General features: G+C 34.1%; 3 protein-coding genes across 5 annotated transcripts; all 3 read right to left on the bottom strand.

The window, feature by feature from the left end:
- Positions 1 to 4,943: 4,943 nt before the first annotated feature.
- Positions 4,944 to 8,358, bottom strand: LOC101250269 (glucan endo-1,3-beta-glucosidase 1). 2 transcript variants are annotated; one of them, XM_004232654.5, is made up of 4 exons: positions 7,874 to 8,358; positions 6,486 to 7,766; positions 5,483 to 5,510; positions 4,944 to 5,321 (listed from the first exon to the last, which is right to left on the bottom strand). In XM_004232654.5, the coding sequence occupies exons 1-4, from the start codon at positions 7,965 to 7,967 to the stop codon at positions 5,147 to 5,149; spliced, it is 1,578 nt and encodes a 525-aa protein (XP_004232702.1). In that variant the 5' UTR covers positions 7,968 to 8,358; the 3' UTR covers positions 4,944 to 5,146. The 2 variants fall into 2 exon arrangements, with proteins under 2 accessions (XP_004232702.1, XP_069149827.1); XM_069293726.1 differs by lacking the exon at positions 5,483 to 5,510 and having other exon boundaries at positions 7,874 to 8,203.
- A 153-nt stretch (positions 8,359 to 8,511) lies between these two features.
- Positions 8,512 to 13,097, bottom strand: LOC101250565 (uncharacterized). 2 transcript variants are annotated; one of them, XM_026029429.2, is made up of 5 exons: positions 12,960 to 13,097; positions 12,150 to 12,780; positions 11,061 to 12,057; positions 10,227 to 10,393; positions 8,512 to 9,153 (listed from the first exon to the last, which is right to left on the bottom strand). In XM_026029429.2, exons 2-3 carry the CDS (start codon positions 12,775 to 12,777, stop codon positions 11,180 to 11,182), a joined length of 1,506 nt encoding a protein of 501 aa, XP_025885214.1. In that variant the 5' UTR covers positions 12,778 to 12,780; positions 12,960 to 13,097; the 3' UTR covers positions 8,512 to 9,153; positions 10,227 to 10,393; positions 11,061 to 11,179. The 2 variants fall into 2 exon arrangements, with proteins under 2 accessions (XP_025885214.1, XP_004232703.1); XM_004232655.5 differs by lacking the exon at positions 10,227 to 10,393.
- Positions 13,098 to 14,226: 1,129 nt separating this feature from the next.
- Positions 14,227 to 16,871, bottom strand: LOC544267 (adenylyl-sulfate reductase). Its single transcript, NM_001246900.1, has 4 exons — positions 16,793 to 16,871; positions 16,245 to 16,400; positions 16,006 to 16,132; positions 14,227 to 15,250 (listed from the first exon to the last, which is right to left on the bottom strand). Exons 1-4 carry the CDS (start codon positions 16,869 to 16,871, stop codon positions 14,227 to 14,229), a joined length of 1,386 nt encoding a protein of 461 aa, NP_001233829.1.

Raw genomic sequence — 16,871 nt, 5'->3', positions numbered from 1 at the left:
ATTAATTGAAAAAAAATAAAAATCACCCTCAGTGATAAATTTGTCTTAATTCTGATAATATAGATTACTAAGCATATTTATCGTAGTTAGCAAATATTTTTAAAACAATCTAATATCACATAGAACTTACTCAATAATGTCTTTCAATCAACTTAAGATTAAATATGTTTTATCTAATACCATAAGAATTAAGATAAAATTTACTAATAATTAAGGGATCAGAAGTATTATTATCTCAAGATAAATTGATATTTCAGAAGTTTTTTTTGTGATTCCTTGGAGAGTTTCTCGGAGGGAATCTTTAGTTTTATCAAATATTTAAAGCAAAAAACAAAACTATAAAACCAACTAGTAATAAATTTATGAAGTGAACAACTAATTTCTGTATTCGTCAAGTTATATGTATAGTATCCTCTTTTCCTTATTTGCTTATTATATTAAAAACAAATGTTTATTTATATGTATTTAGTCTAATATACCAATTTTAAATTATTATAAAAACTCATAACCTTCCCATCACGAATTTGCCTTAAATTAAATCCAAAAGTCAACCTAGAAAATATAGCAACCTACGCAAAAATGCAAGTTCTTAGTACATAATGAGTTACTGTTGTAAGCAAATATAATACTACCTTTAAGCGCATGGGTGGCTCGATAGTGTTAAAAAAAAACATATGTTTTAAGTCTCTAGATTTTTAAGGGGATTCATTTTTAAAAATAATAGGTTATAAATTATTTTTTTTACAAATATTGAATACTATTTTTAGAAAAAAATAAACTTTTCATGAAAATAAAAGAATTACTAGAAAAAAGTTGACATATTTAGAGTACTATATCTCATGAAAAATAATTTAAAATAAGAATAGCTGTATTATCAACTGAAAACTAGAAGAAATCAATTATATAAAAATTCTTAACAATTCAAATTAAAGGTCCCATTTAATTTTTATTTTAGGTCACTAATATGCTTGAGCCTCTTGACAACGCACATCACAATTTAATCAGATTTGCAACTTGAATTCAAGACACTCAGTTGAAAATTTATAATAAAAGAAAACGAATTTAATAAGACCAAGTATATAGAGTTTGCCTTTTACTTAATTTGTTCCTGGATCGAAGAGATGTAAAGATTATAAAATTGTTATATTTGGCATCACAAAACCCCAAGTTTAATCAAGCATTAATTGTAACCCACATGCATGCTCAATTGTTAATTCAAAATTAAAATCGATCATGTTCTAAGTTCTTATGGGTTTCTTTAGAAGTAATTCTATTATGTTCATGTTTTGGAGTACATACGTTGTTTGACAAATTAAACTTTCTTATATTTTTAACACAGAAAAAGGCTAAAAATATTTCTAAACTATAAGAAAAAATCTAAAATTACTCTTCATCCAATTAGTTGGAACGTGTTGCCAATCATTTAAGAGGCTGTAAATCTAAGATCTAATGCTTCATTTCCGATTGGTTTTAAGTACGTAAATCTTGGACAATTAATAAACGAATAATTATACCTATGCACAATAGAGCTACTTTAGTCAACTCTACAAATTAGGTAAGTATTTATTTTGAAGTAAGAACGTGTTTTTGGCTCAAAATCTACTTGTTAATTCGCAGCTAATAAAAATTCTGACTCCGCTGCTATCTGTTACGAGCCAAAAGGATGATGATGTGGTCAAAGTTTGGCGTGTATCGTAGTTATTAAGGCCAGCTGTTACAATCCCAATTGGGTTCAGCCAAAATAGTGACAAGAGGAGAAAATTGCCGACAACAGGTATAGCCTTGTCTTTTTGGTAGTACAAATTATTTATCCATCAAAATCTACAAAGTTATTAAAGTCAGCCCAATTTGTAGTTTACCTGAAAACTCAATGGGTGTTCAGGCGTCAATCACTGCTTCAGCTCACAATTTTGATTTGTATTCAACTTATAATCAATATATATATACTTTAAGTTATATGCACATTAGTCATTACTTTAGGGCCATAAATTGACTATAGTCACACTAGTGCTCTCTGTTCCTTTATTTGGACTTGGTATATACACACTAATGCTCGACAAACATGGGAAATGTTTCAACAGTTGAATGATGAAACATATATAAGGAAAATGAAAACTATCTCAAAATATAAGGTCAAATTGCTAATGCATTTGCCGTATTACAAACTAACCAACATCAACCTGGCTAGTGGCAACAATCAATGGTAATACTACTCTTCCCACTATAGAATTTTAGAGACAGCTTGATGCACTGAATATTAAGAGTTTATTTGGATGTATTCACGAGTCACACAAAGACAACTTTAATATTGTTTAAAGGCACTCTATGCAGAATTTCTTTAAATGGGATGAAGCTAAATGATTTTTATCCGTATTCTGTTTATCTGAAACCTAACATTTATCCTTAAATGAATCTTGATCTATTAAAGTTTTCAACAGGTTACTATGTTAAGGCCACCATGACTGCTAAATTGAAGGCACAAATGACCTAAAAAAATGTTGAGGTGTAACTTGAATTAATTACTTGGCATGGATGTCACAGTTTTAAAATCATGAAGTTGGGGCACAAATAATCCTCATGTGCATAATGCAGAAACTTGGCTGATTGAAAATGTTGTTTATATTGGTTGTTTTTCATACCCCTTGGACTTAATACTAATGTTTAACCTTCTGTGTTTGGGCTGATAGTAACGTTTGTACTCTGACGAACAAAAGAATAAATGTATCCTCTATTACCTAACACATCAAGTAAGATAACCCATGTATCACAATAAAACCATTGATTGGACGTGGCATATTGCATGAAAGTAGATTCGGATAACACAAAACCATATTTTTCTCGAACAGATCTTAAATATCTTTGCTTTGAATTGATCCAAAAATGACTTTTTCTTTTCTCAAAACAATTATGAGTCAATCGAGCATTAGCTTTTAATTCACATGCTATATCGAGATATAACAACAAACACAGTAAAATTATCACAAAGAGCAACTATGATTCTTCCTTCCTTTCTATTTTTTTTCATTTTAAAGTGGCTATATATATCAAGAATGGTACTCACCAAAAGCACCCCACCTACATTCCACAAATGGGTTGCAACTTAAGCAGGCTTGACAATTTAATGAATTGAAAGGCAACCCAACAAGAACCAATATTTAATAAACTGCCAATATACAATAAATCCAAATCAATAGTCTATAAGTTGTAATTGAGACTTGAGAGTGACCCCCTATCACAAATTCAGTCTAAGAATTAAAAGAAGGAAACTTACCAATACATATAATTCGCCCAAATTATTTATCAATGTGACTGAAATATACAAAACCTAGATTCCTGATTCTATATATTATGTTTATTTTTTCTCAACATGTACCCTTTGGATGTGTATACAGTGAAAACCCTCCTAACATAGGTAATAGATCGCAAACCACATAAGAGAGATAACCCACACTAGGCTTGCTCGACTTGGAAGGTAAATCATTTTCTTTTTCGAACTGGATACCTTCAACTAGGGGTGTACATGACCGGGTTGGTTCGAGCTTTCAAATATCAAACCAAACCATTTGTGTCGGATTTTTAAATTTATAAACCAAACCAATAAAAGTCGGGTTTTTCAACTTCGAATTTTCAGATTTTTTCGATAAAGTTTTCATACAAACATATAATTTACTTGTATTTCAAATATTTCTTTAGTCCCTATGAAAATGTAAATATCTAAGTTATTTCTCAAGAAAATAACAAAAATATGATATGATTAATGACACTAAAATATCTAACAAAAAAATAATAATAAAATCGCGTAAAAAAAAGTATTGCAAATTAATAAGTCATAATGAAATTGATCATAATTTAAAGTACTAAATCATGCTAAAATAAGTTCAGTAAGTATTAGTTACATGACTAAATATTAAAAAAAAAGTAAAATTAGATCATGTATTTTTATTGTCTAAATCTATGTAAAAATAAAAACAAATATTCAACGTTATTGTCATTCTTAGTGTCGAATTGATTTTTTTTTGCTTAGTATTAATTTGATTTTTATTTAAACTTTATTATAATTACAAACATGTATGGACTATAATCTTTATTAGATCATTAAGAATTCTTATTTCCAAACATGAAATAAATATATTAAAAGATAAAAACTATGAGAAAGTATAAGAGATATTTAAAAATTATATCAAAATAAGTATTTTTACGTATAAATAAAATTTTAAAATTATATATAATGTCATGTTGGTTTGGTCTCGTGTTATTTTTTTTTAGTTGAAACCAAACTAACCCAAATATAGTCGAATTTTTTTTCCAACACCAAACTGAGTCAAACCAAACCGTTAGTCGAGTTTTTTTTTCGGTTAGACTCGATTTGCAATTTGATTCGATTTTGTACACCCCTACTTTCAACATGGAGTCCTGAGCCCACACAAGAAATTTCAAACTTGATACCTCCAACATGACAGTCTCAAGCCCAAATCAAAGGATATATAAATTATGCTTAATCATACCAAACTTATACAATAATTATGCTTAAATCATACCATACTTATACATTCGATGGCTAAAGACATTGAACCGTAATCATTCCAGAAAGAAACCATATACTTGGAAAATTGATGGCACAGAAAAGAAAACATAAAATAAATAAAGAGCTACTAGTGGTGTCCTATTTAGTTCCAGAACTAAAGTAGGTGCATTATACTAAAAAACTATTCTGCTTTTGAGCCAAAAAGAGGATCTATTTTCTGTTTTGGCTTCCAAGAAACAAAAGAGAGCCAGAGGACTGCTTCTTTTTCTTTAAGAAATTCTTTTGTTGCTTTAATCCTCTTTTTAATTTATCTAGATCCATTTTTCCAATTTCTTTTTTATAGCAAATAAACATATTTAATTGGTAGACCAAACTAAGGCAAATCAAGATTTCCACCACTTCATCTCCAGCTTAAGGATTATAAGGAGAAAGAACTTCCAAGAATCTCATTAGATACAACTTTCTTTTTACAAAAAGGTCCATCAAAGAATCCCCTTACATGTGATCCTCCCAAAAAAATATTCATAAGCACTCCTCTGCAAAACATCACTGCCCTCTCCACAATGAACTAGTACTACTTTCTTTATTGAACAAATAAAAAGATTTCAACTAAAAAACTAATTAACTTAATTGTACCTGAATCAATGAATAATAAAACAAGCACAAGGCAACACCAAATAAAACATGCACATTCTTGTCAAATATACTTGTCTGTGCTCCAAGAAACCTTATTGTATTTGCTCCACTTGGTTGTGTCGCGTTCACTACCTCGCTTGTTTTATTGCTTACTTTCTTGCTGCATTTTAGTAGTTTACCGATTGTAAGTCTACGTTCTAACCCAAGATGATCATCAAAAGAAATAGGGAAACAGTGATTTTACAGCTAATATCAGCATGGGGAAATGAGAAGGACAAGGACAAATAGTATGGGGAAAAAAGGACAAAAATTTATGCTCACCTTCCTGGAAATATACAACTCCCGTGACCTGCATATATTCCCCACAAATGGAAAGACATAAGTTCAGAGCTTCAGCTAAATAATTTAGAATAGACTTCACTTTAAAAATAGGAAACAAGTGGAGCCCTATACTTGCTAGCTATATATATATATATATATAAACATGATATAAGTACTCTATTCTGGTTAAGTCAAACTCCACAAAACAACATATGCATTCTTGTGTTTCCATTCTATTGATAATATGTTAGTACTTTTATCTAATAACGGTGCTGTCTGGTCGAACTTATATGTACATCGTCATCTCCCACACAACACATATACCAAGGCCTAAGCAAGTTGAAACGAATCATGTGAAGTCGTTTGTCTTCGCGGAGATTCGAACTCTGGTTTCTTATGGTGTCAGTTTTCACCCATGGGTGCAAGTATGTTATTTTATATAAAATTGAATATCAAGTACATCTCTATTTGTATGGACCCTAAAATGGAGCATAAACTATATAAAAACTGAAATCCTATTTCAAATTTTATTTCCACCATCCAAGTGTAAATCTTCCATATCCAAGTGGGCACTAAAGTTCCATTGTGGGTCTGGTAACCACTAGGTCATGAATTATTTTGCAGAACATGACATTTGTGATTACAGTTGTCAGTGTATCATTGAATCAACTTAAGAAGGCCATTAAACATTCTTTATGGTTCATAAATTATTTTTGAATTGGATTGTTTTGTTGTTGTTGTGTTTTTCAAATGGGATGGTTCAAAGATATTTTACATTAAAATGTTGAACATGAAATAGTTTGGGACAAAATGCTTAAATCACCTAATAAAGAATTAACTTTTGTATCATCCATTTCAGCTCTCTCATTGTAACAAACTTAAGTGTAGCTCATAAATCCATAACTAAAACTTCAAACTTCAACTTAATGCATTGGAACTAATATTTTCTTGAAATAGAAAGAAAACTAAATACACAGAGAAACTAAGATTATGATAGACTTACTTGGATCAGTTGTGGTGATCATGGCCACTCCCTTGAAGTCACAAGAACTAGGAGATCCCCCTTCTTTCTGATAATAGCTATCAAATGCATATGAAGCATGGTTCTTCACATCATTAGGCTGATAACAACTCTCTCCTGGCTGAATTTCAGAGCAATTTGCCCTCCCCGGTCCACAAGCCCAATCTAAAGCTGCCTGCATTGTTCTCTTATCAACCCCATCCATTGCTATGCAATACGTTTGGTTAGTGGTGTCATTAGCCAAGAATGTACCACTTCCAGACACATGAAGCAGGTAAACAGGCGTTGAATTCCCATGGAATAGCCCCCAATTTGCCTCGGACAATGGGGGTGACCTCAAATCCTCATTGAATAACTCATATATGTATACACTAGAAGTAATCTCCGGATGCAATGGTGTACCACTGCGATCAATTATATGCTTAATTAAATTCGAGTTATAAGTATCAGCATTGTCAATTGTAGCATAAGGCTCTTTAGAATCCCCCTTTGAAGGCCATCCTGACTCGGTAACAAGAACTAGCACATCTGTAATATTGAGATTTTTCATGGAAAAATAGACTGAATCAATCATTGCATCAAGCACATTGGTGTAATGAAGCAAAGTATTAGGATCCACCATCTCTTTAGAAGGTGTCAAGGGCTTGAAAAGAGAGTTGTCTATAGGAACAACCCCTTTATTCTGCATAAACACATAATAAGGGTACAAATTCATCATCAGAGGTGACTGTGTCCTTGAACAGAACTGCAATAACTTAGAAAGGACAGAGCTCATGGACTGATTGAAAAAAGCTTGGGAAGGTGGAAAAGGGTCAAGAATAATGGAAGCAGCATTTGGAGTTGAAATCTTGATTTGGTTATGCAAATTTGCAGCCACTAAAGCACTATAAAGTGACTCAATTGCTGGCATAAGCAAAGGAGCTGAACTTGGCACAGTGGTCAAGATTTCATCCCCAACTGCTATTGCAGTGATAAGAGTTTCAGGGTAATAAGCTGCCACATTGCGCCCAATCCAGGCAGCTGCAGTAGTATTAGAGGACCCAATAGCAAGAATTTGGTTGTTAGGCACACTAATAATCACTCTTATTTTGGTCTTAGCTAGTGCTTTGAGTATATCAGGGTCAGCATCATAAAGCCTTATATGAGTTATCTTCTGTAATTGCAAAAAAGCAACCAAGTCTGCAGGTGAAAGCAAATTGGAAACATCTGTACCTATGTTCACTCCCACATATGGCTCATCTTTGTCTTGCTGCACTTTTATCTCTGCAACAAATTCAAGAACCATATTCAGAAAAAAAAAATACAAAATCAAGAAACCCCACAAAAAAAAAGACATGTTTTTTTTTTCAAGATTGGTTCATAAATGTTACCTGGTGCAAAATTTGAACTTGAAGTGGAGAAGAAGCAGCAAGAGAAGAGGACAAAGAAGAAGAAGAAAGGAGGGAACTTTTTAGTATTTGCCATTAAAGAGAAGCTTGATGTTTTCTTGTATCATCTTCTGTTTCAGGTTCAGGTAGGGATTGCATTATCTTGAGAAATTTTTTGCTGTTTACTACTAAAAGGGGCAATTGACATAAGGAATTTTTGACTTGCAAGATCTAAATTTGGAGTAAGCTATAAGAAAAAGAAAAACATATAAACAATTCTTGCAAGTAAAATGGACTTTAAGGTAGCTTTTGGTGCATTATTTTTACTGCAATGCTTATGCGCCAATAATGTTGGATTTTATGTTCCTGTGGGGTAAGAATGACAATAATGACCTTGTGAACCGACAAGAAAATTGGAACAGTGACAAGTTTCTGCAATTTCTGAAGCACTTTCTTTGTTTCTTTAATGGGTTTGGTACAAAGTTGGAACAATATAACGGGTTGTTTGGTTGAAATCTAAGAAAACTTAATTTCAGCAAAATATGTATAAACATGGGAAGAATAAAAAATAAAAAAAAAGTTCTCACATAGTAAAAGCTGCGTTTAGTAGGTTTGTATGAATGAATTTCGCGCATAACTACTGAAGCTTTTAAACTGTCAACTGCATTGAGTTATGTTGAATTTTAAAATGTCATTTGTGTACATATCAGTATTCCTCACATAATAATTACTTCATTACTGTTTACAGTATGATCATATTTTGATTAAATCCCTACATCATAATAAACTAAACAACCCTAATTTAATGTGCGAAATAAATAGAAAGTTTTCTGAAAGATTAAAAAAAAAATTGTAAATAAAGACAAGATTTTTACTGAACACTAGGCTACTTGTTGGAATTCTTTTGAGATACTTCTCAAATTCCAGGCTGGCTATTAGATACCTGACTTTGCACTTGTGTAATGACTGAAGTGACCCCATCACAGTTTCTTCAGAGAAAGGTGAAAAAAAAGGTGGAAAATAATAACATGTGGAGGGAGAGACATTGGTTGGCTGACACAAAAAAGAACCCTAAGACAAATACACAACAGCTTTTCTATTAAAGCTATTTCAGAAATAAATTACAGTGGCCTTTATTTATACCACTTAAGTTTTCAATTTTTCAAAAAGAAGAAATTATAGGTTTGTAAATTGTAATGTACTCTGAGCGTCCATGACTTCAACACTCTCTTCATTCCTTGGTATCAAAATCCATCTGTTTTATTGTCTGTAATGTATGTACTCTGCCAACAAAATTAAGGTAATTAGTTAATGATTAACACAATCTATCAAATTATAAAAAGTGAAGTTTAATAGTATTTGGGTTAATACTTATGCATACTTGTTTCTGAGATCACCTATATACATGATCAACACTGATTCTCCACCTATATACATGATCAACACTGATTCTCCATAAAGAGATATACATACATCCCCTTTGAGGCAAAAAATAAACAAAAAAACAGAGAGCAACACAGAAAAAAAAAAGGAACATATGTCCTTCCAGAAACAGACAAGAAGTAGAATCACGAGTTTCGTGCTTTCTAGTATCAAAAAGAATGTGGAGATCAACAAAAGAGAGATTCCCACAGCATAGGTAATGTTAGGTCTAGTGATAGTAAGATATCTAAGTTCTCCCACAAGCTCTGATCCCTGCATCATCCAAGGGTTCTTTTCTCTTCTCTTCAAGCTTATGATTTTCTTCTATAGGGCTAATTGCGGCCTTGCAAGTTGCAACCCGACACCCATATTCTCTTCAAACCAAGGACATAACTGGAGAGATGGCTCTACTTCTTATCTCGAGATACAGGAAGAAAAAAGTTCAAGTATATGGCCTCTTAAGTTGCATGATCTTATTTCTTATCACAGCCAGATTACAAGAGAGATCTCCTATTCTCTCAGAAGTCAGAACTATGTGGTTCCAGTACATAGCTGAGCATCAAGCTCAAGTGAATTTTTATGAGTTCACCCTAGAGTCAAGTTCAGAATGAATTGAACAAGATAGGACAAAAGAAGCCAGGAGCCTAAGATGCTTTTGAAAACATTTAAGGTCACGTGGATAAAGAGTCTTTAGAATCCTAATGCACAACTAAAAACAGTGGTGAAACAGAATTTTATAATTACATATATAAAAAAAGGTTCCAATACATTTGCGGCAAAGCTATCTCGAGAAATTGTCCTTTAATTTGCGTCAAGCAAGCACTGCCAGTAGACACTCTAATAAGACATTCTAAACTAATCAGCTGTATGTAGGAGAATCCTATTTTTGATAATTAATATGATGTACAGTTGTTCATCCAATTAGGAGTCATACCATTCTTGTAGTAAGAAATCTTGTGACTTTCAAGCTATGGCTCATCTCTTCAAGTCACCCTTTGCTAAACCTATGTCAATTGCCATCAATTCTATGAAAGTAATAGTTGTGTGCTTGTTGACAGGTGTAAAAGGCAGGAAGTGTACTTCTTGAGTCCCACCTCTAGCCTAGAGAAAGAACAAATAAATATAAAAACTCAGGTATTAGTAAGTCGGTGCACTTCTCTGAACATGAAAGTTGCTAATGATTCCTAACAGAAATGACAGGATTAAACAGCCTCTAGCATGGAATATGCGTGAACAAGTGAAAGTAGGATCCACAAGCAAAAATTAGGAAACCTTGAAGAAACGCAGTTAAGAATATGCATGAATAAGTGAAAGTAGGATCCACAAGCAAAAATTAGGAAACATTGAAGAAATGCAGTTAACTGGTAATAAACATTATTTTACAATTATATAGGGTCAGAGGTGGACGTATCCATAAGAAGCAGAATATAGCCACTTCAATAAACATTTAACAAAAACAGAACTTCTATCAGAAATTTTTAGCAACCCATGATATCTTTCATCAAATCTAACTCATTCTACCACAAACTCTCACCAAATCACGAAATCTCAACTAGGTTCACTCTTGAGCCCATTGTAATGGAAGCTCCGGAAAATTAGTTACTAATACTCAATGGCATATGAGTAGATTTTGTACATAAGGAATTCCATCAGTACAAGTCTAATAATATTAAGTTTTTCCACTAATTATACAAACTGAAACCTGTCAACCTAGGAGGTAAAATACAAGTTATAATAAAACTATAGTAAGATGAAGTTTGTGTGTTACCTCTTATGGACATTCCAGAACATGTGAATCAATCTTAAGCAGACCAAGAAACAAGTTTCCTGAACAATCAGTTTGTCAACTCCAGAAGTTGCAATTTTTAACTTTCATCACTTGACATATCATGAGGAATTCACAAGCTTTGTGCGTCGAGTTACGGGATCAACTTCTACTCGAAGCCCAAGTCTAACAAGTTCTGGAACATCTACGGTTCCTTGAAGCTCCAAATCAGTAATAGCCCCTTGGTTTTCTGCATTCCCTTCCAATAGGTTTCGCACACACCAGATTCCCCACTCCCTTAAGAAAGGATTATCTTCATCTATAACACACTGTTGTAGCAGTAAAAGGATCCCATTTTTATCCCTAATCTCATCTTGGACATGCCTTCTCCTATAAGCACAATTTCCAAGGATGGCAACAATATCTCTCCGGAAACCTTGGTATGGACAACACCTAAATGAAGAAGGTATTGTCCCCTCCTTGATCTGATCCGGCTTCATTGCGTTCCTAATTGTCGTTGGAGGTTCAAGATCCCGAAGCAAGTTCAAAAGAAATTCAATAAGCCCAGAGGAAACAAGTACGTCCACAACATCCTTTGAACTTTCTTCCTTAGAGCTTGATAAGTGATCAGAAGCGCAAATATCTCTCATGAGGGTGAGAGAGTATCCTAGAACATCAATAGGAGCAGACCCCACTGGAAGATCACTTTTCCCTCTTATTGAAAAATCAACAACCCCAGAAGCACTCTTCAATATCCCAAAGATACTTCGAGCAAAATCATGAGAAACAACAATATGCTCTACTCGTTCATTTAAGATTTCTGAAAGTATACTCAAGAGATAAGGCTGCTCAATAACAAACTGATCAGCTACATGTGTAACAACACCATTGTCCTCAACGGAAGGATATGAATGTAATTTGAAGAAAATTGATGAGATGTGGGAGCCCTCAATGCAAAGTTTTGAGAGTAACAACTTCAACCAAACTTCTTTAAGACCAACTGCAAAAGAGTATGAACGCATAAGCTTACCATAATAATCAAATAACAGAAGTTCTATTAAATCAGAAGTTACAAAATTCACTGGTCTTTACCGGCTGATGCAGTACGCAAAATTTCAAACAGAATGGGCAACCCTTGCTCTGAACATAAATCGGTAAGCAGTCCATCCGTACCATCACAGCAAGTGTAAATGACCATACATAAAGGATCACATATTTCCTGGTTTCTAACTCTAGCAATCTTCAAGAACTTATGAGGAAACAATTGGTACCACACATCACATTGACGTTCTCCTCCACCCACTGAGTAGTTTCCTAGAAGTTGCAGCCCCACTCGAATAATCATACAATCAGGATCAGGAGAAAGTCCTACAGACATAATAACATCCAAGACAATTTCAACTCCTCTTTGTTGAAGAAAGCCATTCTGATTTCTTATCTCCCCAGCACACAGATTTCTGAGTACCTTAAGAGACAATAAAAGGAGGTTACGGTAAGAGATAGATGACAGAGACTGGCAGAGATGGAGGACAGTGGTGACAACATTCTTGGACGACAGATCTAACCGTCCACCCCCCTCCTTGGAAAGTTGTATCAGCTTGTCGAGTGCCGTTTCTAAAGAAGATGAGTTTGACACAAGTAATAATTCTTTGGCGACATTTTCTGGGATTGTAAGCTCTGATACAATTTGATCATCCATAGTAACAACCTTATCATCCATTATCTAACAAGGAATGCAGAAAAAATGATCAAATTAATGAGAAGGATCAATTTGCTAAAACAACTTTTAATTGCACTTGAAAAAGTGCATACTGTATTGAGTATTGAACATATGAACATAAACTAAAATCTGAAGCTTAAAAAGAGAGGAAAGTAAATTTGAACGGAACAATTAAGTCTTACCTGAGGAGGAAGAAAATTGACGCAGACGACACCAAAACAAAGAGAGAAAGGAGAAGGAAATTTTGGGAAACCTAGGGTTCTATTGTTTTCAGTTGAGCTCTATTAATTAAAAACCTTCATTTTATACCCTTCTTTTTTAGGGGGTCGGTCGGGTGGGGAAAATGGGAGGTGAATCAACTAAATTTCTCATCGATGTTTTGTTAAAAAACAGTAAATTTTAATATTAAAAAAAATTATATAATTTTTAAATAATAAAAAGATATCATATATATAAATTGAGACTAAGAGATCGAAATAAAAACATATTAACCACCTTATTCCTTTGAACTCATTTCGGTATTGGTGGTCTTAATTTTCTAATGAAACTTTCTTTGTTCTATTTGAACCATGCACAATTTAATATTCACATGAATTCTTTTCCTGTTTCGAATTAAATATACAAACTTTTCAAGTATTAGTATATCACAATAGAAGGTAAAGTGTTTTCTTTTGATATAATTAAGGCTCGAATTCTATATTTATGATTACTTAATAATAAAGACCGCAATCATTATTGGTGTGGTTGAATTTTGCAATTATCTGATAGGTCTTCAATTTGGTGTTCTTGATGGTGAACCTTGACTGGTCTCCACACTCACCATTTTTATGAGTTATGACATAGTGCTTCAACCTTTTGTGAGTACAATTTTTCCTGTCATATAATGGTATTTGCTTCAACCTTTTGTCAAGCTATGAGTACAATTTTTCCTGTCATATAATGGTATTAATCAAGGTTTTTGCTGTAGCATAGACGGATTCGAAATCATTTCTCATAGTAAACGCTAATAACCGTGAATGAACTCGGATAAATACAGCCAAATATTCTCTAATAAAAGTTAAGAGAGAGTTGTTCTTAATTATAGAGACATCAAGGGAATTAGAAGAAGAATGAGAGAAGATGGGCAAAATCTATAATATGGAGAAGTAAACACTCAACAAAATTGAGCCCTCAAGACATATATACTTCTCTATTTGAGAAGGATGGGATGGGAAAGTAATAAAAACTTATTTGTCTTCTTATGTAGGATTTCTAAGGAAAATAAAATGCAGAGGAGGAGAAGGGAGAGCCACCATATACTAAAAACACTATACAAGAAGAAACAACTTATAAAGCACAAAGAGGAAGGTGCTGCATCTTGCCACCATTCTTCACTATATTCTACAACTCCCACATATCTCCCTCTTTGTCAAAACAATGGTGTGATTGATCAAAAACACCATTTGCTTTTCATCTGAGAGCATTCACAAAAGCCAGCAAGGAGTCTACGTCCCTCTTCTCTGAAGGGTACTTAATGGCCTTTGAAGAGTGCTTTGGGAAGAAGAGTATTGTAGGGAAGCTGCCAAGCTGCAATTCTTCTTGTGCAAATGCTTTCTGGTCACCATCTGCCCTGAATTTCCCTACTTTCACACCAGAACCAGCCAACTTCTCAGCCAATTCAACATAGGATCCTTCCATTGCCTGGCAAAATTGGCACCAAGGTGCATAAAGAACAACGAGCCAAGGCTCTCTTCGGTCTTCCAATTTTACTAGGTTCTCAACTCCAGGCTTACTCAAGGTAACAATGTCCTTGGTATCAAAAATATCAGCAACGGTAGCAGTACCATTTGTTTGGGCAGCGCCATTTACAGTTTCATCCTTGATGTTGCCCTTGTGCAAGCCACACTCCTTGGCCTTGGCATCTTCCCACCACCATCTTCCCTCTCTCTCGTGTTGCCCTGGTAGAACTGGCCTTGTGCAAGGTTCGCATCCAATGGATACATATCCTTGTGAATGCAATGAGTTCACAGGCACATTCATGGCACGCAGGAAGTTCCAAATATCTTTTCCGTCCACATTAGCCACAGGGTTCCACTTCACCAAGCTACCAGCACCGCCATCCAACCCCTCAAAAGAAGGGTCCACCTGAACAATGGGGATTTCTGATCGAGTTCCAGGGGACTGATCTTTACGCTGGCCTGTGATCCAGGCGCGTAAGCCCTTTAGAGCTCTCCTCAAAGGCCTAACCTTCCTTACACGGCAACACTCTTGGTGGCCATCCTCATAGAAAGAGAAAAGCCCTTTGGTCCTAACCAACGCCTGAACTTCAACTGAATCAGGGAACATGTATTCAATGCGAATGCCATAGTGCTTCTCCACTGTGTCAAATAATTGGTATGTCTCCGGGTTCAACCTCCCAGTATCAAGGCTGAATACTCTGTATGGTCGTCCAGTTAAATGTGCGTACTCTATCAAAGCAACATCTTCAGCACCACTGCAATATAAGAAAATCATCAAAGAGCTGCATTAGGGACAGAAACACATAAAAATCATCATTCTGCTACAATATAAAATAGAGCAATAGAGACAGCTCTCAAATGAATCTGATTTTTGATGGACAAGTTAAATAGCTCACATATCAGAACGCTGTACTCAAAAAAAATATGCCTTATTCACCACAGCTCCCATAGCAAAATTTCAAACAAAACATAGACTATCAAGTGAAAAAAGATAAAATTAGCAAATGCCGCAAAGCAAAACAAGTTCCCCTTGGCATTGTTCAAGCAGCAATTTTGCAAAAGTCCATAGATAGATCACCAAGGTTCACAACAATCCACTCTTACTATTTTTCTTTATTATGTTGTTCACATGTAACATAAAACAAATACTTCCTGACTGCTTCAATTACCAAAACTCATTAGTATTCTAGTCTAGCTTATAAGTATCAAACACTCATGTGATATCAATATGGAAATGCTCAATCAAAAATATAAGAACAAGATATTTAAGAAACAGAAATTAAGTATCACAAGCATAGTTTTATTGGTTTAGATGACTAAACATTTTTTTGTCCCCAAATCATGGAACTATTCATCCCTAACACCTTACACTTCCCTAGTTAGAAGAAGCCTCTGGTTGTTTTTCAACATTTATTGTGCACATCATAAAGAACATTATCCATATAATACAACCTAAAATCATTTGAACAGAAACTAGGCTCACACTAAAGCAAGATTTAAAAAACCGTACCTGAAAGCAATAGCAATGTCATCTCCAAATTTCTCAAGTGCTTTGTCCATAACCTCAAGAGGGGAAGCATTTTGAAGCTCCTTAGCCAATTTCTCAAAGTCCTCTGCCTCAACACTCTCTCCTACCTCTGCAAATTCACCAAAAAAGCAAACACACACAGCCCAAGAGTCATTACCACCCTTCAACATCATCAAAAAAAACTAACACATGCAAAGACAAATATTGAAAATTTCATGTACCAGGAGCCACGATGGTAGCTGCTGACGGAACTATTGAATCATTCCTCTTAGGTTCAGCATACAATGGCTTCACTGCCGAACGCCTCCGAGAATTCAAAACAGTTGACGACAATAGTTGAGGCCTATCCAATGGCTGAAAGGTACCCAATTGGGATACTGCAAACACCAAACAGAATAAACAAATATATAAATAATAAATCCCAAAAAAAATGAAACAGAACCTAAGAATATTTGAACCCAGATGCAAAATTGTCGGCAAATATTAAATTCAACTACACGGGTATAAAAAAACAACAACTTTAAAATCTGAAAAAAAAAAGGAGCAAATGATCAATTTTCCAACCCAAATATATCACACTCAAGGAAAGAAATTCGAAACTAATCATATAGCGCAGAAATCTGAAACAATAACTGAGGAATACACTAACCCAGATGCTAAATTGATAAAAAAAAGAGTTAACCCAACAGAAATTCGAACCCATATGCTAAAATGCTTCAAATTATAGGATAAAGATGCAAACTTTAGAAGGAATAAGTAAAAAGGGTACCTTTGGGTTGTTCATAAGAAGAAGATGAAGAAGACAAAGAGCCATGAATTGCAGATGAAGAAGTGAAAGTCAAAGCCAT

This window comes from Solanum lycopersicum, chromosome 2 (assembly GCF_036512215.1).
Source record: "Solanum lycopersicum chromosome 2, SLM_r2.1".
NCBI lineage: Eukaryota > Viridiplantae > Streptophyta > Magnoliopsida > Solanales > Solanaceae > Solanum > Solanum lycopersicum.
This window is presented reverse-complemented; position numbering and strand designations above follow the sequence as displayed.

Coding starts and splice junctions, on each gene's coding strand:
- LOC101250269 (XM_004232654.5), bottom strand. CDS start 7,967: ATGGCAAATACTAAAAAGTTCCCTCCTTTCTTCTTCTTCTTTGTCCTC. Junction 5,511..6,485: donor GATCACCACAACTGATCCAA/GTAAGTCTATCA, acceptor GAATATATGCAG/GTCACGGGAGTTGTATATTT. Junction 5,322..5,482: donor AGTTGTATATTTCCAGGAAG/GTGAGCATAAAT, acceptor ACTAAAATGCAG/CAAGAAAGTAAGCAATAAAA.
- LOC101250565 (XM_026029429.2), bottom strand. CDS start 12,777: ATGGATGATAAGGTTGTTACTATGGATGATCAAATTGTATCAGAGCTT. Junction 12,058..12,149: donor TTTGCGTACTGCATCAGCCG/GTAAAGACCAGT, acceptor ACTCTTTTGCAG/TTGGTCTTAAAGAAGTTTGG.
- LOC544267 (NM_001246900.1), bottom strand. CDS start 16,871: ATGGCTTTGACTTTCACTTCTTCATCTGCAATTCATGGCTCTTTGTCT. Junction 16,133..16,244: donor AGCTACCATCGTGGCTCCTG/GTACATGAAATT, acceptor GTGAATTTGCAG/AGGTAGGAGAGAGTGTTGAG. Junction 15,251..16,005: donor GACATTGCTATTGCTTTCAG/GTACGGTTTTTT, acceptor CTTATATTGCAG/TGGTGCTGAAGATGTTGCTT.